We start from the raw sequence: 23709 nt of genomic DNA on the forward strand, positions 1-23709 counted from the left end.
CAAATTTGCACTTCTTTTGCTACTTTACCACACAGTGCCCAACATATCAAATTTGATACAAGCATAAAGTGAATCACTTCAATTTCAGTTCATATAACTATGTGAATTACTAGCATACTTTTTAGTAACTGCAATCTACAGCCCACTCATCAAAGCAAGACTGTAGTGTAAGCTGTAGATGCAAGAGGCTCACCATAAGATAAATTCATGCCAGAGATAACCATAATGACCAAAGCCCTAAAATTTCTGCGCATATAATGCTGCATTCCCAGACCACACATTTTATAATTCTGCACTTAGTTTACTGCATGCACCTGCATATTTGGTTGTTGTGGTTCATTGACATTTATAAATTAAAATAGCTCAGTTCAATCATGCTGTAAATTTTTTTTCAAGTCTCTCGGCTTTGCACATTTCCGCCTTCAAGGCCACCATCAGTTGTCAAATCCTGGAAATTTATAAAATAATTTTGATGCATGGTCATTACAGGATTAAAGTTTGCTCTCGTTTCGCCTTTAAGGCCACATATTGAAATGCTCATCAATAAGGCTGCAATATTGTTGAGGAAGCTGCAAGGAAAGCTTTTCGACAAGCCCTTTCTTTTCAAACTGGTTACAAGGTTCACCGTTTATGCTACAGATTTACATTCTGAGTGCCGATAGCTTGTACCTTGTAGGAAGTGAATTATGAACACTAACGCCGCTCTGTCAACACTGCTGAATAATTTAACCTGCTGTTCAAAACAAGAAAACTGCATGTGTTGACAACTGTGACTGTCAATGTGAGCAGCTTATCCATCATGGCAAGGGTAGGTTACTTTTCCAGCAAAAAAGCAGGCACTTAATTCTTCAACAACCATGCTCCAAGCCTGATGGCACAGATAAGTGATGCACTTACCTCCAGATACTGCTCTAGGAATAGCAAACACTTATAGATCTATAGACAAGTACCCATCTGTAACTTGGTAGCTTAAACATGCTTTCCCTGCAAGCTGAAACTAAAAAAAAAGAAAAAAAAAAGAAAAAAAGGCCATCATCACATAATGTGGCTGTGAAGCCAATCTGCCAATGAGAGGAAAAAAGAAAAGTCTCAGTGCCTTGGCCGGTAGGAAAGAGCGGACATTTATTAGACAGGAGGCTGCAGGTTTTTGCTCCATCACTCGTAGCCCCTGAAAAAAGAAAAAAAAAGAAAAAAAGTTTCCTGATGCAGTTGCACTTTGGTAAGTTACTAATGTATGACCAATGTTAAAGGCACAGAGGATGTGTACAGAAGCCCACATAGTTGACTAGGATGCTCAAACAGTGCACTGGGGAGTACACCAGTGCCATTACAAGTGGCCTGTGGTTTAAAACATATTATCATGCTTAAACATTGCCATGCAGCGTACTTAACTTTACAAGTCTCAAAGGTATACAGGCAATGGAAACTGTCACAAATGCATAACTGAGTGCACCATTCAAGCAACCTAGGCAGCTGTACAGGACCATGTCTACAACAACCAGTGCTTTGATGAAATGCTGACAGGGGAAAAAATAATTCAGCATTTACTGCATATTTTAATCAAGGGTGGAAGCAGGCTCTAGCATTCTGGAGCAGCTCAGGGAGCAGTAATTAATGCCATTTTGGGGCAGCTTTAAAGCAAATCAAGCAAGTGTTTCTGGGGTCAAAACGTTTTGATTTGCAATTTTATATTCCTGACATCCAAAACCAAACAATTTGATTCCTTTTTATTCTAAATTCAATGCTTTGCTGACTACGTATGCACCTCTGACAACACAAATCGCCAAATATAAACGTCTAAAATAACAGATGACCTGAGCAATGATTCCAAGCAGACTAGCAGCAAACGCAATGCAAAATTTGACTGAAAAAATTTGACGTTTGTTTATCTGGTTTGACAGAGAAATATGGCGTCTGCCATTTTGATGTGCTCAAGCACTGCCACTAGCCTGGAATCCACATCAATGAGCAGCACGTTTCCACACTATCTCATTCATATCACTTCTGATCCCATGCCTGAGCCAATAAATTCCTGGACACTGGTCAGTACTGTCCCCAAGGAGGACAGATGGCACCCGAGAGTAGACTTTTCCTCCGTCACCCAGTGGCTCCTGATGTTTTATCCTTGCAAGACACTGCTACCTCAATTTCAGCATGTTGGCGATAAGCCCTGTACGACTTTCCAACCCCCTTGAAACGGTTTCTAATGACTGGCCCCTTCCGTGCGTCACCCCCAAAACAATTCAAGTATGCTTTTGTTTGACATGGACTTTGCACAATCGTTACTGATAAACAGGCCCAATGGTGGAGTACCTTCCTGCTTTCACAGCAGAAGCATTAAAACTCATAGTTTTATGCAGTTGGACAAATTTTCTAACGGCTCGTGGTAATTTGCAGTAACTGCATCACCTGTCTCTCCACGGGCGATTTAAAAGGCTGTGAGGAGAGGTTATGTCATGTGAACAACATTTTTCCACAATTAATTCCCTCCAGTTGCTCGCACCTCATTCTAAATTTACTAGCAAACAAATATTTATTATTGCTCCAAATATGCTTCTCTAGATTATAAAAATTTTATTTCTGTTAGGCACAACATAAGGTGCGTTATATCTCCGTAGTCATCGTTTCAACTGTGGCAGCTCCCAAATCCAGGATGCACAACTCGAAACATGCCATCAGCCTGCTGTGCTTCTCATGGTTACAGCGTATTACAATACTACAGCAGGTTAATTGGGTTGGATCACATTTTTTGCAGGCAATAGAATGAATCACCGTGCAGCAAAAACCAGCCTTCCGCTAAATTTGACATCAATACACTTATGGAGAATTCGAGTAGGAGAGCAGGTGCACTCGAGAGCACTTCAAAAGTGCTCTTAGACAAGTAGGCGCCCTCCAGTGGGAGAGCAGAAGTAGAATCACGCTTCCAATGGTAGAGGAGGAAGGCTTTTCCTCCGCTGAGAGCAGTCGAGTGCACTCCCGGCTGCTCCCTCGGCTAAAGCAAGTGTAGAGGAAGTCACATGGCATAAAGCGTCATATCCGCGCCATCTTGTTTTTTTTTTCCTCTCGAGTCAGCAACCCCTAAAAATTTGGCTGCAAAGCGTCGGCGCTCGGCGAGCTCGATCAGAATCAAGCAAATTTGCGTCAGGAGCAGAAAGCATTGCTCAAAAGTGTTGTATGCATGTTTGAGAGTCGCTGCTCGCGTCGAAAGGACCAAAGGAGGCAAATCGGCGCGCTGTGAGAACAAAGGCATACAAAACAGGCGGTTTTTCATGGAGCATTAGCCTTTCCTCGGGTGCAACTGCTGCCACTGCGGGCAGGTGGAAAATGCTGGGGAGAGAAGCGCAGTCACATGGTCGTGATGCGCTACTCTCGACACACAGAGAGCGTTTCCGTGGGAGGACAGTTGCACCCTCGCTCGGCATGCTCCTGTACTGCTCGGCATGCTCCTGTACTGCTCCGCAATACTCGGCACCTCTGCTCTCGTCCCCCCCAACTGAATGCACCATTAAGTAGCTGTTTTGGAGCAGTTTTAGAGCAATATTGCGCTTTGGAGCAGGATGGAGCAGGAAAAGCAGTTTGGAGCAGAATGAAGAAAACGGAGCAGCGCTTCCGTTCTGTTTAACGCAGGAATGCATTGTAACGCTTGGACGGCAATTTTCGCAGACCAAATTTCGCATCCCGGTCCAAGCTCCCTTGGACGATAACCCGCATTTTTCACAGGGTCGCTCTGCGCATGCGTGCCCCTCTCCAAAGCCTAGCTGTGCATGCGTCATTGCTGGCAGTGATCGACACAGCTGGAGCCGATCACGGAAGCCATGCGCAATTCATATTCATGACAGGTATCTGCAACAGATCGCAGTAGCTGTCAAGTACACACATCACTACTTCAAGGATGATGCTGTGTGTGTGATCAAAGCAAAAGAGCAAGGATGTTTTCAACCAGTAGCAGACAAATTTTCAACCATTCCCCAGATGACGCCACATCTTGTGAAAAAGGAGGATTAAGAACACCCGTGCCTCCGTAAGTGTACACTGCATGCATGGCCTTGTAGTAGCAGAATAGCTTATCTGTATCATCCAGGTGAGCTTGGTAGTAGATGAAGAATATCACACAAGCGCATCAGCAAGAATGCATTTCTGCAGCAGTTGCACCACACGCGTGTTTTATAGGTATATATTCAGGCACCATACTTACACAGGAGAACAATAACACACACTGTAGCCCTTGCTAGCACCAAGATAAAGCTCAATGAAATACTGCGCATTTAAAAGGTCATGCGTGCCACTCATGTTAAGGCAACTCCACTCTTCAAAGCAATTAGAAGATGATAAGGGATGTGAACAATAGTGCCTCTGTGCTAATCAGCCTAACTAAGGACCGTTGCAATTTAAACCAAATTATCACGCTACTGCGACTTGAAAAGAAAGACTGCCCTGGAGCTGACTTTCTGAGCTGTGCACAAGCTGTGGGGGATACATACTTCACCAAGTGGGCGACTTCCCAGTTTGAGTCGACCTTGAGCGGTCCTTCGATGACCACGCCCTTTGCAGTCACTGTTGCCAGCTGGTACTGCAGATTGGATAAAGAGAACAACATGGGTGCAAATGTCATTTTCAGATACAAGGACTCCAGGTGAAGTAACACAATACTAGCAGCACACAAGAGTTGAGGGGGTGCCTACTGGACCCTGGACGCTTGGCAGAAGTAAAAAAGAATAATGTGTTCCTTCAATTGCCTGTAAACTGAAGGAATTATGCTCTGCTGCTTTATAAATGACCTGAACACACTGATATTTGCTTTGCAAATTTAAGCGTAAATCTGCAAGTGGCCACTTGTGCGCCACTTGCAATTCAACAACACCGATGCATGGCTTGTCCGATAAAAATTGCATTGGCTAAGCTCTTGCTTAAGAATTCAGTGGAAGGCTGACTCCCGAAGAGTAAAGGCCAGACGACAGCTACAGAGCGCTACGTATGTATGTATATGTATGTACATGTGCGAGGGTTCGAACAGTGGCACACTGTGCCGCACGACTGTGCAGGCAATAGTTGGGATGAGCAAGTGAGCTGGCGCCAACGAGACGGCCAGCAGCAGAGGCAATACACTGGCTGCAACTGAGAACGCCATCCTACCGCATATCCGATCTGGCAGCGCCCTGACTAGCAGTCCTCATGACACCGACCCTCAATAAATTCAGTGCACTAGGTCTAAACACTGATCTAGAGTTCGAGTATTTTTGTACATCGATTGAGGGCGGTTTGAACGCAGCAACGCTACCCGTTAGATCTTGTACAGCGATGATATGGTAGCCGTGCCACTCTCGTGTCTCAATCGCGTTTTCTCAGGTAGTTGGTTCTAGGAATTAGATCTTCCAAGGTGGCTGTCAGTGAGCCAATCGCAACTGAGCCATAGCAGGCATAGAGCAAAGTGCAAGGTTTTGTCCTGCTCGCCAAGGGCGTCTTTTCCTACACAATTTGCCCATTCCATTGCTGTGAAAGGCAGCAGGGGGGAACGGCTCAAAACCGAAGGCGGGAAAAAATGCGAGTCTCATGCGTGAGGAGAACGCCCGCAAGCCGCGTGGTTTGTTTCCTTCATTCTCAAAGCTTCACAGATCAATACTTGAGCTTTACGGTAGCAGGAGCGAGAAATGTAATTTTGACTGCCATACCAGCCACATTTTGGCCACGTGGCCTCAACCTGCGTACGACTCGCACACTGCTCCTCACTAGTTCCTCAGTCGACTTTCGGCGTCCTACCCCCCGTCACTTGGCTGACTTGTTCTCCTCCTACCCTTCGCCTTGTTGGCTTGTCGCTTTGCTGCCTAACCTTTCATGGAGAATGGGCAGTTCTTCGACTGCAGCTTTCAGAACGCGGAACACCGACTTTAGCGGCCTTTCACAACATTTGTTTCGCAAGCGCTCTCTTAATTTTATTTCACACTGACATGCTGAAACAAGAGGCAACGATCAACAAGCTTATTGCAAACCTGAAGCGAAAGAAGGAGGGGACGATGCAACTCCTATTGCAGATGCTTTCAAAGGTGGTTCGGCAGGAAAGGATTTGCCATCTGCCAAGGAGTTGTGTTAAGCCATTTTGGCAACAGATATCCTGTTGTGAAAACTAGCTAACAGTAACTTTCGCAGTTTTCTGGACAAGTACACCCAACAGCATGCTCTCACCAAACAAAGAAAAATTAAAATCAGAGATGAAATTGGGGACTAGTACACTCGGATGTCAGACAATAATGCCACAGACAGTTGTCGACAGTATGTGACAAGCGTAGATGTTCTTGGAAAGGTGAGCCATTCAATGATAGCATTTCTTTTTACTCCATCTCTGGAACTTCTATGTAATCTTTTCAATACAAGAAGTTAATTTTGTTCATCAGGGATGAGGCATCCTACATGTGCTAGGCAGGAAAAAGACTGACGCTTCTATACAAAGAGATGGTTCACTTGACGTGCAATGCTTATGCAATGCATCATTTCGCTGAATGTATATCTGGTTCTCCTTTCCACGAGTGGTCGTGTCCATCGCAAAACAGGTGTTCCTTATATCCCCATCAACAATTGCTGTCTTCTGTGCCACAGCACCTGACATTCTTTTGCTGCCAAAGCCTGTTTTGACTTTACGGGGAACATGGATAAATGCAGCAATGTACTAAGCATGACACTTTGATGTGGTCAAACCTGTATTTGAGAAAATCAAGGATGAGGTTGTGTGTGTGATCAAAGCAAAAGCCGTCATAATAGTGAAAGGCGACCTGGCATACATTGGTGCAAATTTCTCAACTTTGACGGAAAGGATGATAGAAAGGTTGGGCTCATCGTTGAAGACAATTGAAAAAGTGCAAGCAGCAATTTGGGCACAAAAATGAAAGGGCACTACTGCTTGTACCAAGATGGAAGTGGCAGGAAAAACCAAAAGCCTTTAAATTGTTCCCCAGATAACACGTCTGCGCAGAGACGTTACAGCAGCAACACCTGCGGGCCCGAGTCCTCGTGAATTGTCATGTTTTAGGTTTGGGTCACTAACACCATGCGACTTCGGGAGGAGGTTAAAGTCTGGCAACGTAACAATGTGCTTTATTGTGGCCTGCCTTTATGACTATGCATGCTTTGTGCTTGACTGACCAATCACATGCTGTTCACATAACGCCAATGCCAGCAGATGGCCGCCGACACCGGAGATTTGGTGAACGGGGCCTTTAACGCAGAAGCTGAGATCTCTTGTCTTCGAAGCACCCGAGAGGTCTCAAATGTCTTTTTGTTAGTCTATGGTTCGTATACTCAATCTCTATGAGACACCGTGTTTGCGCAGTAGCGTTTGACCAGTGTGTCTTGCATCATGTGGGGAAGCCAGCCAAAACTGGTGCTGGCGATGAAATCGCTGCAGCATATTTGGTTTCACAGAGCCTTGTGTCGGTGTCAGGGCCTAGAAAGCGGTAGCAAATATTACGTCCTTCTATGTTGTTACACTAATCTTCCAAGGCTTGTTTTCTAGCCGCTGAGGCTTGCATATTCCCTTTGTGTTGGGGCTGGCCAGTGCTCATAATGATGGCTTTCTTAACGGATGTACACAGGAGGCTACAAAAGTGGCAGCTATGTTGTCAAAGGTTTATATGGTGACTGTAGAGTCCACTGGCATATGGTTGCTGCAAGCAATGTTACCCAGGACTGCAACAACTACAAAAAAGTTGTAGAAACCTCTAACTTCATTATAACGAGGTACAACTGTATTAAATAGGCATTCAAGTCAATGTCATAGCTTTTTCCAATCAGTATGCCAAATGATACCGTTCTAAATCTGTAGACTTCAAGAATGGAAGTGCTCGTTTCTAATTTTATTGGGAAACTCCCAGTGACTCTGTGTTCAGCTCAGGTGCTGTGCTTGCAATTTAAAACAAATATTTCGTCACGTGGAGAGAGAGTGAAACATAGTACAAAGCCGCTGTTGAAAAAAAAAAAAAAAAAAAGAAAAAGGTTAGACTTTCATGAGAAAGCAAGTATTCAGGAATGACTAGAAATTCTTAGTCATTACAGTAAAACCTCGTTAATTCGGATCTCACGGGAGTAAAAAAAACGTCCGAATTATCCGAATGCCGAATTATCGAATGAACAACAAAAACAGCACAAGAAAAAAGCTTTTATTCCTCACCTCTACTTCGTGAAGAAGTCTGTTATTGCAGTTTGTTTCTTCGCCGAAAACTGGGCGGCAAGAACAGCTTTTCGAACATGTGCCAAACCCTCCAACGCAAGCGTGTTATGCGGAGCATCGAGGCAAAATTCTTCCAATACAGCGAGGGCGTCCGCAGCTTCTTTGGTCGTACGCCGTGCCGGAAGTTCTTCGCGGAGGTCGTCTTGGTCATCATCGGACACCTCGCCAGTAGCACCGAGGGCATCAGCGATGATCTCTGTATCACTCAACTGACTGGCTATAATAACCCCGTCATCGATGCCGATGTAGTCGCTGAGGTGTACTTCAGCAGGAAGCAAAGCAACAAGTGCCATATCGTCATCATCGTCAGGCGCGGCAGCCTCCAGGCTTTCAGGCGGCTCCGGTTGCCCAAATCCGCAGTGTCTGAAGCAGTTGGCTATTACAGCTGCCGGCATGTTTGACCACACGTTTGCCAAAATGTGGATTGCGCTCAGAAGCGTTACAGTGTTAGGCTGTTTTCGCTCCATGCAGATAAGCATACGTTCCAAAACTTGTTTCCGGTATTTTTTTTTCACGTACTGTATGATCCCTTGATCCATCGGCTGTAGCGCGGCGGTCGTATTTGGCGGCAGAAATACAAGTTTTATCGCTTGAAGCTCAGAAACGCTGCAGTGCGCAGAGCAGTTGTCCACCACTAGCAGCACCTTCCGTTTCTTGGCGCTGAACCGACGGTCGAGCTCTAGTAGCCACGAACGAAATATCTCGGAAGTCATCCATGCCTTCCTGTTCGCATGGTAGTCGACTGGCAGGTGCTTGATGTTATAAAAACATCTTGGTTTGAGTGCCTTACCGATGACGAGAAGAGGAAGGCGCTCTGTGCCCGTCATGTTGGCCGCTAAAAGCACGGTAACACGTTCTTTACTTCTCTTCCCGCCGGTGCAAGGGTCCCCCTTAAACGTAATGGTCTTATCTGGCAGCGCCTTAAAAAAGAGCGCTGTCTCGTCCGCGTTGAACACATCGTTGGGGTTATAAGCTACGATATGTTCTTGGAGGTTGACGCTCTGCCAGCCCTTGACGACTTCTTTGTCGACCGCACCTCTCTCCCCGCACACAGCCTTGAACACAAGGCCATGCCTTTCCTTAAACCGTGCAAGCCAGCCCTCCGATGCTTTGAAAGAACCAATATTCATGCGGAGGGCATAGGTTTCTGCCTGCGGGCAGATTAACGGGCCACTTAATGGGAGCCTCGCATCCCGTGCGGTGCCAATCCACCGCAACAATGCACCTTCCAACTGAGGGTGGGCGGCGGTTCGCATACGTTTGCGAGCCGAATGGAACTTTTCATTCTGAAACGCTTCCATGATCTGCGCCTCATTTTTCACATACGTTCCTAGTGTGCTTCGCTTTACATCGAATCGACGCATCACCTCTTCACGGGAGGCGCCTTCTTTGAGTGCCTTCAGGATTTCCACCTTTTGCCCCAAGTCTTTGGCCACATACTTAGCCCGCTTAGCAGGAGTCCCCATCACGGCAAAGCGAAACACCACAAACGCGCGCGTGCGCGTACACACACACACGTGCACCGCCCCAACCGAAACACGCACAGAAAATCACAAAATGGCTGCCTTGAGCAAGCACGCACATGGAGGGAAGAATGCGAGAGCGAGGGTCGTCTCGTGCTCGAGAGAACTGATGGCAGTAGCGATGCGTGCTCTGAAAATGCTACCGTTGGTACGTTTTCGGTTTCGGAATAGAGTAGTTTCCGGCCAGGATCCTGTTTTCGGATGATGATAACAGCGATGCATGCTCCAAAAAGCCACTTCAGCACCGGCCACGGCCTGTCTCCAGTCTGAATTAGCCGGTGCGCACCGAATTTTGCTCCGAATTAACGAGGGTTTGCTACCATAGACTTGTGTACATTTTTGAAGGGAGGGTGTGAGCAGGCCGAATTATCCGAATTTCCGAATTAACGGGGGCCGAATTAGCGAGGTTTGACTGTAATACAGTCAAACCCCATTGCTGGTAACAGATGAGAAAATTTTAAATAACTAAATTAAAACCTAGTTGAAGATACAAACTATCATGAAAAACATGCGAAACAGCAAGGGACTAAGACTTTTTCTAGAGCTTTAGCAAGTTCTGAAGGCACTTGTGGCATTCAAAAGGTTGTGCAAAGCAGCCCCAATTGAATGTTGGACAGTCATCACGCAACAGAAGCTGGCCAAATGCTAGCTGGGGGGAGTTCCCTGCATGACAGCCGGAACGAAGGCTATCACTGTTTTCAGCATCTCATGGCAGCCAAAGCAAGCTAGACAGCCGCACCACAGTACAGATGTTTTCATTGTAAGATTATGGCCGTCAACACTATTACTTCTGGGACACAGTTTGACAAGTGCAAGAGGCTTGAACTGCTTGTCTGCCCATCCTCCATGGTGCTCTAGGCAGCCTGCAAAGTAACGGCCGTGCCGCTAGTGGCGGATCTGCTAAGTATGCCTTGGAGTCAAGCTGAGTGCACCACCTACACGCTGTGTTCCTATAGTTGCCATCCTCTTTTAATGCGAAAGCAATACTACGCCAGGTCTAACCACTCGTCACGTGGTCCGTGGACCCCCCTGCTCCCAGAGGAGCCGGCGCCGCGTCTAGCAGATGGTAAAATAAACCTGCCTTGACATTTGAATTCACGTTACCCCTCTGCCACGGGCAGGAGCTGCGAACTCTGGTTGCTCCTTTCATATGGGAGGGTGATGTTAGAATCAGTCTACCAGAACCGTTAGCATTCTCATTACTTCTACGACATGCAGGCACGTACATACAGCTTGGTTGAAGCGTGACTTTATATGTGGGCTGGTAGCTTACGCTCTCGCGTCATGCTTTTAAAGGATGAGCTTGTGTCCACAATAATGTACCACCGTACACTGATAGGGTGTGACAAGGGAATAAGGTAGCAGGCAAAAGAAGCTTCCGCCGTTGCTTTCGCAATTCAACTAGGGTTAACCAGAGCTAAACCACAACTAATTTTTCTACACCATTTGCACTATGATATTAAGCAGAATCCATTGCTGATGCACTGTGAAGCAAACTTTGGGGCATATGCAAGAATAGGGCATCCTACATCTATGAATGCGGAGCTCGGTTGTGCGATGCGCTACAGTGAGGCCCATTCTCCCCTTTTAGCGCGCACCACCATGTGACCAGTAGCGCGGCGCTCTAGGTAAAATTTCAGCTTCTCTGATGGTGCGCTCTCCACTCCTCCTTTTCTGACGGCACCCATTGAGCTAGGTCACGTGGTGTGGTGAGGTGAACAAGACATACAACTGGAAGTACATATGTCGTCGGTTTAAGTTTCTATCGCAAACTAGCCTGCAACTTAACAGATGGATGCTAAATGGGAAACAAAATGGTATTACACCATGCTGAATGCTGCACGAAGAATGGTTGAATCACAATTTTGATGCGAAAGAAAAATCTGATGTCGCATGGTGGTCTCTTAGTAATGCTGTACGAGCAAATTGCATGCTAGAGGCAACAGAGCGGAGCCCTACCACCAGGGGGTATATCTCGTGTGTGCAGCTATCCCACTCACTACTGCGGTGCCTTGACAACAGCTGTTGCGACACTATCTTTATGAGTACCATCAAGCGTTAGCACTGACAGATGGGCTTTCATGTAATGGGGCTAGTAAGGCATTCCTCTTGCAGATGTAAGGGTTACACGACTGCACCGACATAATTTTTAGAGTGATAGAGCTACTAGGTGAGCAAGTCGATCTCCGTGTCAGTACAATCCTTGATCTTGACTGACTTTGATAAGCCAGCATTAATAGGAATCATTTTCCATTGCTTTACCTTTGAGTGTAAACTGTGGTTGATCCGCCGCCACTTATTCTTTTATGCACAGCTGCCATCCATGAACTTATGTGATCAACCACACAACTTTAGGCTATCAAAGGACGTCAGACCAGATAACAGAGCTTGCTCTCAATGACGCGCTAGAATAATGCAAATGTTTACAGGAAAGCCATTCATTTGTCACCGACCTGTATTAGCTGTGATGTTTTGTTAAACAGGTACTGCTCACTACGAATTCCCCTTCTTGAGATACTCCTTCTGCAGTGGTGTTTACTACTTTTAGCCTTTTAGGATTTAGCAGTAGTGGAAAACAGTAACAGCCACTACCACTGAGATTTTATGAGATTTCCCTCTCAACTTCACGACTTCCCATAGCTCGACAGTGCTTTTTACTCACTGCGATGGCAAAATAATGGCCATTTTCTATAACACAGAAAAGTGACAGGGTGGTTTCAGGAGCACACAGGCACTCAAAATGGCAGCTTTTGTCAGTGTGAAACACTGCACAAAAGCCCCGAATGACACAATAGAGGCTAATGTCAGTTAAGAAAAAGAAGAAAGCACAGGCTACAGAGTATGCTGGCTCTTGCAACCAGATGACGTGAAGTACCTGGCACTGCGTAAGGTCACATTAAAACACCTCTTAAAGCTTTTGCAGTTCAATAAACACCATGAGACGTGTGATAGGCAGATGCAAACGGTGGCACTGGTGTACACGTCGCTGTCATACACTGTGCATGTATGTGCAACAAAGCTCTTAAAAAAATGCACTGCTCAAGCTACATGATGGCGAAACTTGCCTTGTCAAATGACCGTGCATCCCTGTAGTAGAGGACACGCAGGCAGGTGGAAAGCAAGTTTCGGGCTTCCTCTGCTGTCAGCTGGCCAGCTTTTTTCTCATACTCGTCACGGAGAAGTGGCTGTTGGACGTAGAGAACACATGGCACTGTTTTAAAAAGGACACGCCTGGAAGTGCAAGTGATTTTGGGCATGGAATATACACACAAAGGTGAAATTATAAAAAGATCTTGTTTGGCAGGGGTGAATACATTGAAAGCTCTCTCTCTCTGTCCAAAGGTGATCGACATTTTTGACCTCACCACCCAAATTGGTGGGGGTGACAGAAGGAGCACAATTGCCTATTATAGTGCGATGATCCTGATTGGTCCAGGGTGCCCCTGCCTTTTGCAGTGCTGCAAACATCTTGTGAGACAATGTATAAGCATTTCCCACCGTATATAATGGCACACTTCCTCCATCGCAAGAGCTATTACAACTGGTGCCACCTTTTGCACTGTACTCTTTACTTATAGCCGTCTATTAATCATATACTCTCATGGCATGCTTGAAGGAGCACACTATGTGCCTAAGAAATTCCCCTTATTGCACTGTTGTTAAAACTATGGGTGTGCAAATATTCAAATTTTCTAATGCAAATATATGGGAAAAAATTTCCTTCTAATATCGAAATGCTTATCTGATAAGTGAAGAAAAAGAAACTGAAAAAAAAAAAAAAAAAAAAGTAAACATTTTTTTTGTCAGGAATAAATAAAGGAGGCAATAAGATGCTTGGTTTCGATATATTATTAGCTCCACTCAGACCTACTCAAGTCTCATTAGGGGGGCTCCTCTGACAGCCATGCAATCTGTACCTATGAGCTCATCACATGACGATAAACAGCACAGATAAACAAGCCCACCAATATTTCAGTACAGGAGAGCCTTTGCATTTTACCTGAGCAATGTAGGCACCGTAACCAGTGGCCAAGGTGTCATTTTCAAATGCTGTTCCCAGCATGTCCACTTGGCCCAAAAACCTGGATTACATGGGAAACAGAACACACATTGAAATATTTGAATAATCGGCATAGAAGCACCCACATGCATGCATGTTGATATGCTTTTATCAGCGAACCTCATTCAGCAATAAAGCAGAGCTGTATCGTAAGCTTGTTGCCAATCTTCATGACACGATGTGGCAAAATTCATGTGGTGCAAGGAAGGAAAGATTGCAACGATGCAATCACAAAAAATGCGATCACTCAAGATTTATATAGTGTGGAGGAATTCGAAATAACAATACCCCTCCTTTCTCTTTTCGTTTTGATTCAAACCTGTGTTGTTGCCATTAGTGCATTAGGAACTCTGTGATCACCAAAGGAAGTGCATAGCAGCATGGTCTAGCCTCAGAGATTTGTGATAAAAATCTATTTGTCGCCATTGTAGTGTGCCTGTGAAAACAGTTCGTGATGGCAATACTCGTTTTATTACATTAATTTTAGTTATTTTCAAGCTTACAGAATTTTTTCTTCCAGCGAAAATAGCCACTTCGTCATTTTTGAAAATGCGGAACTCAATCAACGCAAACAGCTATGAATCGTCCTCGGCGTCCCATTACCCAGAAAATACAGTAAAATCTCGTTAATTTATTTAAGTGGACCAGAAAAAAATGTTCAAATTAACTGAAACTGAATTATCAAACGGTCTAGAAAAGAACTTACCGGAAACTGCTTTCAGCGTGGTAATTTTATCTAACAATCACCTGTACAATGGTTTGTTGTCTGCACTTGAAAAGACTAGAGTGTTTTCCCCAGTTTTGTCAAGTGTTTTGCTTTGATACATTGTCAGGAATGCCGAAAAACCGCTCCAAAATCACAAAGCCCTCTGCAATGGTTTTGTCACGTTTTGAGGATACTTTACTGCACAGACTGTGAACACCACATGACCAGCCCATATTTCAGCACACTGGAAGAATCACCGGGATGCAAGCGAGAAAATATGAGTAGGCATTGTAACAGTGTGACACCACTCCAAAATAAAAATAAAAGACCAGCTATGTGTAAAACAGCATCAGAAATGGCAAGATTGGCCTATGTGCGAGCCCAACCGCAGCCACGGGATGGCGTGAATACAAGGGAAGCAAAACTGAAACTAAGTGACTGAGCGATATTTTGGGAATAGGAGACTTTAGAGCATTGCTGTGCCTGCCATAGCGCACAAGAAGTGCACAGGCATCACTGTTTAAAGTAATTCGGGAGCGGGTAAGTCTACTTCAGTGATTGCTGGCAGCATGAGTCGTACCTAACCCCCGGTGCAAGCCCACCCATGCCTGAATTAACACGCGACCGGGCCAACAGACTTCCACGGGTACCGGCTAGGATTGCACCCTAGTTCCAGTTATCAGCATTTTTTAATTAGCAGTGGTAAAATTAACAAGATTTTATTACATGTTCTGCTCCATGTGAATGCGTGTACGTTGCTACCAGCCTTCGCAGTTGCTTTGCGTAAAACCTTCCATAGCACGATATGATATGAATTCAATTACCTTTACAGCGGGCTCATATATGAAAGATCACGCAGGTAATTAAAAAAAGCTCCCAAAATGTTTGCCCGGAACTCTTCTCTTTAAGAAGCAAATGTAAACACCATGTAATCAAAAGCTATAAATGACTTCCCATTTAATCTGCACCTTGGTTACTTGAACAACATGCTAGCATGCAGATGCTGTTGCAGTGTGGTGGAAAATTTGGGAAGAAAACACACACTGATCCTGTCCTTTATGGCAATGACTAACCCCTCACTTTCATTTTGAAACTGGGCTAACACAATGATGAACAAGACTGCCTGTGAGAAACTGAGCAATGCTTACAAAATTTGTGCAGCATAGAAGGCAAAAGTCACGTAGGCAAAAGTCGTGATGAGTAGCACACTTCTGCAAGCCTGTCGGAAGAGTTTACCAATCATTTATAGGGTTATCACAACTTTAGTTATCCAGGTCAAGAAAAGCTAGAAACATTCCATACAGCAAAGCATGTGCTGCCTGACTGGGCGCATTTCATATCGTTCATCAGTTCCCCAGAATTAGACCACTATACAACTGAGCCAAGATAGACGCTCACAAGAGGAAGAAATGTTACACTCATAGGCCTTCATCCAGTTCCTTTCTATCATCTGCATCCCTCCAGCTGTATCCACAGTTTCAAAATGTGTCGTCAATAAATCAAAGCCTCTGTTCTGTTACACTGAGCAGTACTACATCTGTACAGTGAATTCACTTTAGCACAACTGCCAGTTTACTGAATTGAAGGAAGTTAATAAAAAAGGGTTCCTATATAATTCGCCTCTGCATTATTAGAACTAATTTTTGGTCACTATTGGGTTCAAGATATTAACAGCTAGGGTATAATGTCTTTAAGCAGGAAAAAAACCAAGCCAGCGAAAGTGTGCGTTAAAATTAATGCAGGCACATAAACCAGTTTACTACAGCAAGCAAAGCAAGAGTAGCTTACGGAACTCCATCTTGAAGGCCACCAATGAGGTACGTGTTCCACAGTGGGTCAAACCTAGAACGCCTACATGGGGAGAGAGAGAGAGAGAGAGAAAGAGAAAAAAAAATATAGCTTGCTGTCGATTGCACACTCTTTCACCAGCAACTGCAATTCCATACTCCTCTACTTTTTTTCTACAGATGAGGGTAGTCAGCATAGTCATAGTGAATGCTGAAGATTATGCTCATGATAGGTACCCAATGCAACCACAGAATGATTTGGCTTATATTGGCCTCTAGAGTTCGGTGTCCACAAAGCAACATTGGCTATGAGAGATGCAACAGTGGAGGGCTCCGGAATTTCGACCACCTGGGTTCATTGAGCTTTTAACATCCATTGACATTGCACAGTACACGGATTGCCTTGCTTTTCGCTTCCAGTGAAGTTTGGCTACCATGGCCGGAATCAAACCTGCATCCTTGGGATCAGCAGTTGAGTGTCCTAACCACTGAACCACTGCAGCCGGACACCAGCAATAACTGCACTTGTAAAAATAGGTGCTTTTTCCAGATACACACTGAACAAAAATGTCACGGCTGGGAGTAGCAGCTTGCAACAATAGCAAAGGAGGAGCTGAAATGGAGAAAGAGCAACAAGGAAGGAATGCTGCCTTGACAGAAGACCTGTGAAACAGACTGAAATCGACCAATTCCAAAAGCTTGTGAACCTCTAGGTGAAGAAAGCAAAGGTGGGTGTGTTGAGAAAGTACCACCTGGGAGAAGAAGCAGGGATGTTACTGTTTTAAATTCCGCTGAAGGCCAACCCACATGGAGCAAATTTCCTCTGAACAACGTCGTCGCTGGTCATCCAAGCTGGGCTAGATATACTCGCCGGGAGGTTAGGCGATCGCCAGCTTGCCAGAAGCAGGCAATGCGAGCTGTCAGAGTAGACCAACCAGGGTGCGAACACTGCTCATTGGAACCCCACTGAATTTGATGATGCAATAGATTTCTTGCATCAGTGTCAGAAGAGCATGTCAAAATCTTGTTCTCGTAAATAATAAACCAAATGTCGTAAATAAACCCTTCTTGAAGATTCCTGATGTTTACCAAGTTGCTAGTAGGAAACAGCTGTGATACAAGCAAGTTTTTGCTCACAGCCAGCTGCCAGTGGCACGTCGATAAAATTGGTCATATTTTGCCTTTATTACGAGAGTGGGACTGATAGACGGGCAGTTCCATGAATAGACCAATTACTACAGTGCTGAGCAATTCGGCTATGCCGTCTCACGTGCCATCGATGCAAAACAATATAGACCCAGCAACAACTAAGGTCTGGCCACAGAACTCTCTGTCGCGCTACTAGCCGGTGGCCCCGCTTTCATGCGGGGCTGCAAGCGTTGCAAACTTGTCTACTTTGACGATGCAGCTGAGGCTGGACCTTTCTGGATGTTCCAGTCAACATGCAAACCACGCTGTAAAGACGAGAAAAACCTGCAGTAGGCTGTTGCTGTGCTATCAGACAGACTAGAAGGCTGTATACAAGACCCATCGAAGACCATTCTAGACACTGCCTATCTGCCTGTTTTTTACTGCCCTTGAAACGTGATTTAGGGTGAAAAGTGTATGTTGTTGAAGCGAGCCAGTTCGTGCGTTTTTCTCAGTCTGGCAACAACATGCTTGCAGGACTTTTTGACGGGTTAGTTGGTACATGATCTTGATTTTTATAGCGCTGAAGAAACACCACAGGAAGAAAGACACAAAAGGACAGAAGCATGCTTGGAGACAGCAGTCTGCTTTTCGCTGAATGTGCAACAGTGTGTTGGCATTCTGTCACACTGGTGCTGGCTGGCTGCACAAAGTTTTCAGCATGAAATCCTTCGTTAATCACGGTACAGAGGCTTCTTCAAAGGCTGATTTGGTTTGGTTTTGTGGGGTTTAACATCCCAAAGCGACTCAGGCTATGAGAGATGCTGTAGTGGAGGACTCCGGAAATTTCGACCCCCTGGGGTTCTTTAACGTGCACTGACATCACACAGTACTTGGGCGCCTTACTATTCGCCTCCATTGAAAAGCGGCCGCCGAGGCTGGGATTCGATCCCACATCCTTGGGAACAGTAGTCGAGCGCCCTAACCACTGTGCCACGCCAGTGGGGCTCAAAGGCTGATTTGTTCAATACTTTAGCATCTAGTAACTTACAGCCTAAGAATGAATGTCATACCAGAAGAGGCTCGTTAAAGAGATTAACAACACTTCTCAAGCATTGGAGTTCCGCTCCCTGCAGTGGAATCAAAGAACTCTACTTTCTGCTGTTCTCTTGCCTCTGCGGGTGCAAACAAATCTGGCAGGATGGCAAGCATTACTTTTTTTTTGTGCTTGTGGAATGGGTTTGTGAACCTCAACTGAACTGAATCACTGATATGAGGTGAACAGCAGCTGACGATACCACATAACATTAATTGATAAGTAGTTCAGTCTAACTGCTGGTAAAGTGAACTGCCTATGAAAATGTTCAAGCGTCAGCAGTAGAAGTCTGCCGATTTACTCTCTTAAGTAGAGAAGCATAGGCCATTGTGAGTCCTTCCTAAGTACAGGGGTAAATTAATGTATATCACGCACCTGTTGTACATGACACGGGTCAGCCATGAGTAAAGAGACTTGGGCTTCAGCTTGAAGCCGTCGTTGAGGCACTCTTCGCTGATGCTGCAGGAAGGAGAAAGCACATGCTGGCAAACACACTTAAGAAGGCCAGGAAAATGTGAAGTGATATATATTTGCACGAAATAGCTTTAAGAGTGACCCCGAGGCTAAATTAGGTTGGTCTGTATCTGCAGATGACAACATTCTAACGACAGAGGCAGTAAAGAAGTTTTTGCAAGCTCAAAAAGACCAGAAAAATGTAGAAAAAGAAAGGTCCGAAATACAACGCAGTAAAAATGCAATGCAGCTCTAAGTGCAGTGCATCAAAGCAGTTTTCTGCTTGAAGAGGCAACATGGCGATCACTGAGTTCTTTGCAGACCAGATGTCGACAGTCTGAATCAAGCGGCGAGAAAATTGTCTATTCTTAAGCAGTCTGTGTTGCTACCTGTGACAAAGATCACTCAGCAAAGTGGGCAACCCCCCCATGAGAGTGACAATGTCCGTGTGCATGTCCATGTACACCCGGCCTTTACAGCCAGTTTGCATCAGTTTTGGTTTGGTGTCTCACGAAAACCAGGAACTGCTTCATCGCATGGCTCGAGAAATGAGGCTGTTTCCACTTGTAGTTTTTTTTTATGCAGCAGAAGAATGGAGCTTTGCAGATAGTTTATCTTTTTACACAGTGCTCCTGGGTCATTGATCTTCAATATGTATAATATTTTCTTTGTTAATAATGCATCTGTAGATATCGTACCTTTTCGATCTTATTTTTAAAACTCTCCTCAAAAATGGCAATTTTCCCTTTTTTTGTGTGTTCCCTAATATATTTTTCACTCTGTAAATTATGCTCTAGGGAAACAGCATTCCATTATGTGCAATATTAATTATGCTGGCAAAAAAATATCTCCAGAGTCCTATGAAAAATGTCCATTTTCTCTCAGTAACGAAATAGTTAAGCAGTGCGTTGCCAGGTTGACGGTCACGATTTGCGAGACGTTGTTATGCTGTTGCAACACCACTCATACAAGAACCTGCTTGTCTGACCTGCATAAGCCGCACTGCAAAAGAAAAGGTGGTTCTATCAGGACAGAAAGGGAGGGTGACGTGACGATTTTCATAATATGCTTTTTAATGTATTCACACTTTTGGTATCGTTTCTCTCTTGTTTTCTTTAACCTCATCCTATGATAGTGAAGATGAAAATGAAGTACAGTTGCTAGTTTGCACTTGTGTGTGGTACTGTCCCTTTTTCGTATTTTGTTAGCACACATCAAGTAAAGATTAATGAGACCAACTAGCCCAATGTAAAGGTTTGCCGACACAATACAAATTACACAGATCTCATTATTTACTGCTTACACTCACAAAAGCATACCAAATTCACAAGCGTAGCTCAAACACCATTTTCCAAAAAACTTGCAAAAGCCAAGGCAGTGTTTCAGCGGCCAGAGGTGCATGCACTGAGCTAAAGGATCATCCATTGCAAAAGTTGGCCACACTGAAAACAAAATAGGAAAGCTATTTTGATTCTTTTACTTTGTACCAAGCCAGGAAGCTAAGAAGTGTTGTATGAATGCTGCTGTATCAAACAGAGGACAATAAAAATTCCGAGAGCACTGCTGAATCTGCACTGGAGAAATGCAAAACCACTGATGCCTCAACACTCGTTGCCTCTCTTCGCACGTCACGTCACGTATGCTGTTCATGATGTCACCGGCAGCGGTCCCCATGGCAACTGCATCGCTGTGACGTCCCTACATATATGTAGCCATTTTGCGCATTTGTTTGGTCTTTATCACTCCTTTATGACCTGATTATATCCTTATTTAATTGATGCTGATTACAGATTTCTGTCCATTATCAGGCATTAATTTGACTAATTAACTCAGAAACACATCCACTTCTAGTTGCATGATGTCACATCCCTTGGATGCCAACATTAGTCGTATGGCTATTTCGACATCTCACTGATTTTACTTTTGCATTTTTGGCTATAATTAATTAACTAATCATCCTATTGACACAATGTTTTTTTGTTTAGCATCCTCTCTCCACTTTCTTTCGATTGCAACCACTCGTTGAATCCTAACTCTTACGAGGACACAAGACTGTACACGCGTTCTGTACGCACGTTTTGTACACACAACCTTGCCAGCACAGCCTAGTAATGCTTTCGAATTAATATATAATGAGCATTGCATCCTCTCCACATGCGCACTATAATTGCCGAGATAATTTCTTCAGCCTTTTTCTGTACATAAACTGCACCCTTCATGAAGAAAACACCTCCAGCTAAACTCAAACATTTGTGTGCCATGTCACTCTCTTCCTTCCTGCCTGCTTCTTTGAAACAGCTAGATGCCTCTGCATTTTCACTTTCTTTCACAATACATTCTGGCTTACTTATATAAGTGCAAGAAGACCACTGTGCTGTAAGGACTCGCTAGTTCACTGTTGTTGTCACTGCTTCCATAAACAACGCAAAGTGGTTTTACCAGAGTCAAACCTAACCATATTTCTGATGGCCTGTGCACTTTGACGCAGTATGCAGGTCTTTATGCCAGGAGAGCTTAGTCAGATGGTTCCCACATGCAGTTTGGGATGATCCCAGCATACGCTGGCAGGAGTCTGTTACTTTTGTATCTGACAATAAAGTAGTAGTGAGAGTGTGCTCATTATCTTATACTGTCTTCTGCCTTTCCACTTGTTTCTCCAGTGTGAGCCAAAGAAGTTGCAGACAGTACTCACATTTTTTGGTCAATGACGCTCTTGAGGAACTGGTAGTCTGCGTAGTCGCCACTAGCCGCAGCTGCGATTTGGTCGTTAACCTTGAGAATGCGGGTGCAGTTCCTGAACCTTGCAAGTGTTCCATAGGAGCCGAGGGTATCCGCTGCAAGCATCACGCCGCCATCGAACTTGGTGGCTAGAACCGATGTGGCTGTAACCATTGGACTCCTAAAATGAAAACATTAAAAATTACTCCCGAACGTGCTAAATGATCTAGGTATGGCATGAAGTTTCGCGTCCCAATGTGACAACGGTTATGAGGTACACCGTAGTGGAGGGATCCGGCAATTTCGATCACCTGGGGTTCTTTAATTGCACTGACATCATTCAATTAAAGGAAGACAGTATACCAGCCCATTTGCGTTTCGCCTGCACCGAAACGTGGCCTGAATCGAACCCATATCCTCGTGATCAGCAGTTGAGAATCCTAACTGCTGAGTCGTTGTGACGAAGTGCTAACAAATTATGTGTGTCAGACTGCCTCTCTCAACCAGTATCCAACTTATTCTGCTAGCTAAACTCGTAGCCGACCAGAAAATCTATGAATCAAACTAAAAGCAAGCTGAACTGGGTGCAATAACTTAATTCAGTTCGCTCCACAATTCTGTAAACGCACGCTGAAAGAATGGCGATATTCACGAATAAACATACGCAGCAATGCGAGCGACACAATGCTTTGCTTTTAGAATAGGCTAAACAAGTGAGCACTGAACAAGTGACTCGGCGATAAATCCCTGAACACTGAAGCTAAACCTCCTCTCGTTCAGATCACTACTGTCAGCTCGAGCAAAACGTCCCGAAAAGCACGCTCTCCGTAGTTAATCTCTCCGTAGTTAATCTTTCAATGCGTCTTGGTAATACATGAGCCGCAGAAGGAAGATGCCGCTTGATCAACTCTGCCTACTACGGGCGCAAATTTACAAAATACAGCCTTCAAAAGTGAGATACGACACTGTTCATTAGCGGCGAAATTCATTTTCTAAACCAAAACGGTCAATAAATCGTACACAAAAACGTCAACTCATCCAGCTGAGCTACACGTATGATGGGCACTTTTCAACGTTCCACCCTGGGAAAGAAAAGAAGCAAAACCGAGTGTGCTATTCACGCGTAACTTACTGAGTCCGCTGTCGTATTCCTGAGAGCATTGATGCCGGCACTGAAGGCTGAAATTTCGAAAATCCAAAAGAGTTTCCGCCCGGACATAATTCCATGGTGAACGCCATCTTTGTATCGGCCAGAATGCGAAAGTGCGTCTGAACCAAACCTGATTCAAAATCCGAACTATCCGAACGCAGTACAGAGATCATCTGATAAAAATTGCGCTTAGAACGTACTACTGATACACTGTATATATCTATAGTAACTTGAATTAAAACTTCAAGGTATTTTTGGAAAAGTAAAAATTAAATCCAGAAAGTTTAGCTTATTTTGTATTTTTCTAGGTGGCCCTCTTGTGGCGCTATGTGGCGCTTTGTGATATTTGTGCGCCATTTTCAAAACCAGACTCTCCCTCACCCGGCCGCGTATTGACAAACCATATCCCGTAGGAGCACTCGAGCCATAGCCTCCTCGCTATGCTCGAGCAGACGACGCTCTGACGCGCAAGCACGTGACACGACGTCACTTCCTTTAAGTTGTTTTTTGCTTGTTTTTATTTTTTTTATGCCAAAAGAAGATGGCGGCGCACGCGCGCGCGCCGTTGCTTCGCCGACGCTGGCGTTGGGGCGTGTTGGTTAACCAGACAAACGCGTATCCTTCTACCATGGCTTAGTGGTAGTGCTTGTGGCTTAAGGGGTGCTGCGGCCGCAGTTTTGAGGCTTTATAAATGCAGTGGCCCAAGCCGTGCCATTTGGATGCTGGATACTGTGATGTTTGCAGTTCGAAACAAGTGTCTTGGCCGTCATCTCGAAGTCTGGTGTTTGACCCTGACAGCAAGCGATTTTGTGAAGCCACGACTGCTGAACTTTTGCTGCCTAAACATGCTGGATGCCGACTGTGCTGGTG

The 23709-nt window shown here is 44.8% G+C and overlaps 1 protein-coding gene across 1 annotated transcript; it reads right to left on the bottom strand.

Annotated features, from left to right (window-relative positions):
• Positions 1-1093: 1093 nt before the first annotated feature.
• On the bottom strand, positions 1094-22978 carry Prosbeta7 (proteasome subunit beta type-4). The gene is made up of 8 exons (XM_084606346.1): positions 22822-22978; positions 21664-21870; positions 18894-18977; positions 16296-16358; positions 13742-13823; positions 12807-12926; positions 4482-4570; positions 1094-1168 (listed from the first exon to the last, which is right to left on the bottom strand). The coding sequence occupies exons 1-8, from the start codon at positions 22926-22928 to the stop codon at positions 1156-1158; spliced, it is 765 nt and encodes a 254-aa protein (XP_084462472.1). The 5' UTR covers positions 22929-22978; the 3' UTR covers positions 1094-1155.
• Between the last annotated feature and the right edge of the window lie 731 nt (positions 22979-23709).

The sequence above is a fragment of the Amblyomma maculatum genome, chromosome 6 (assembly GCF_055883805.1).
Source record: "Amblyomma maculatum isolate TAMU_Amacu chromosome 6, ASM5588380v1, whole genome shotgun sequence".
Taxonomy (NCBI): Eukaryota; Metazoa; Arthropoda; class Arachnida; order Ixodida; family Ixodidae; genus Amblyomma; species Amblyomma maculatum.

Excerpts from the sequence above, each read along its gene's own strand:
- Prosbeta7 (XM_084606346.1), bottom strand. The coding sequence starts at position 22,928 with ATGGCGTTCACCATGGAATTATGTCCGGGCGGAAACTCTTTTGGATTT. Across the intron at positions 21,871-22,821 it reads GGAATACGACAGCGGACTCA|GAGTCCAATGGTTACAGCCA; the intron begins GTAAGTTACGCG and ends TTTTCATTTTAG. Across the intron at positions 18,978-21,663 it reads AGCGTCATTGACCAAAAAAT|CATCAGCGAAGAGTGCCTCA; the intron begins GTGAGTACTGTC and ends TCCTTCCTGCAG.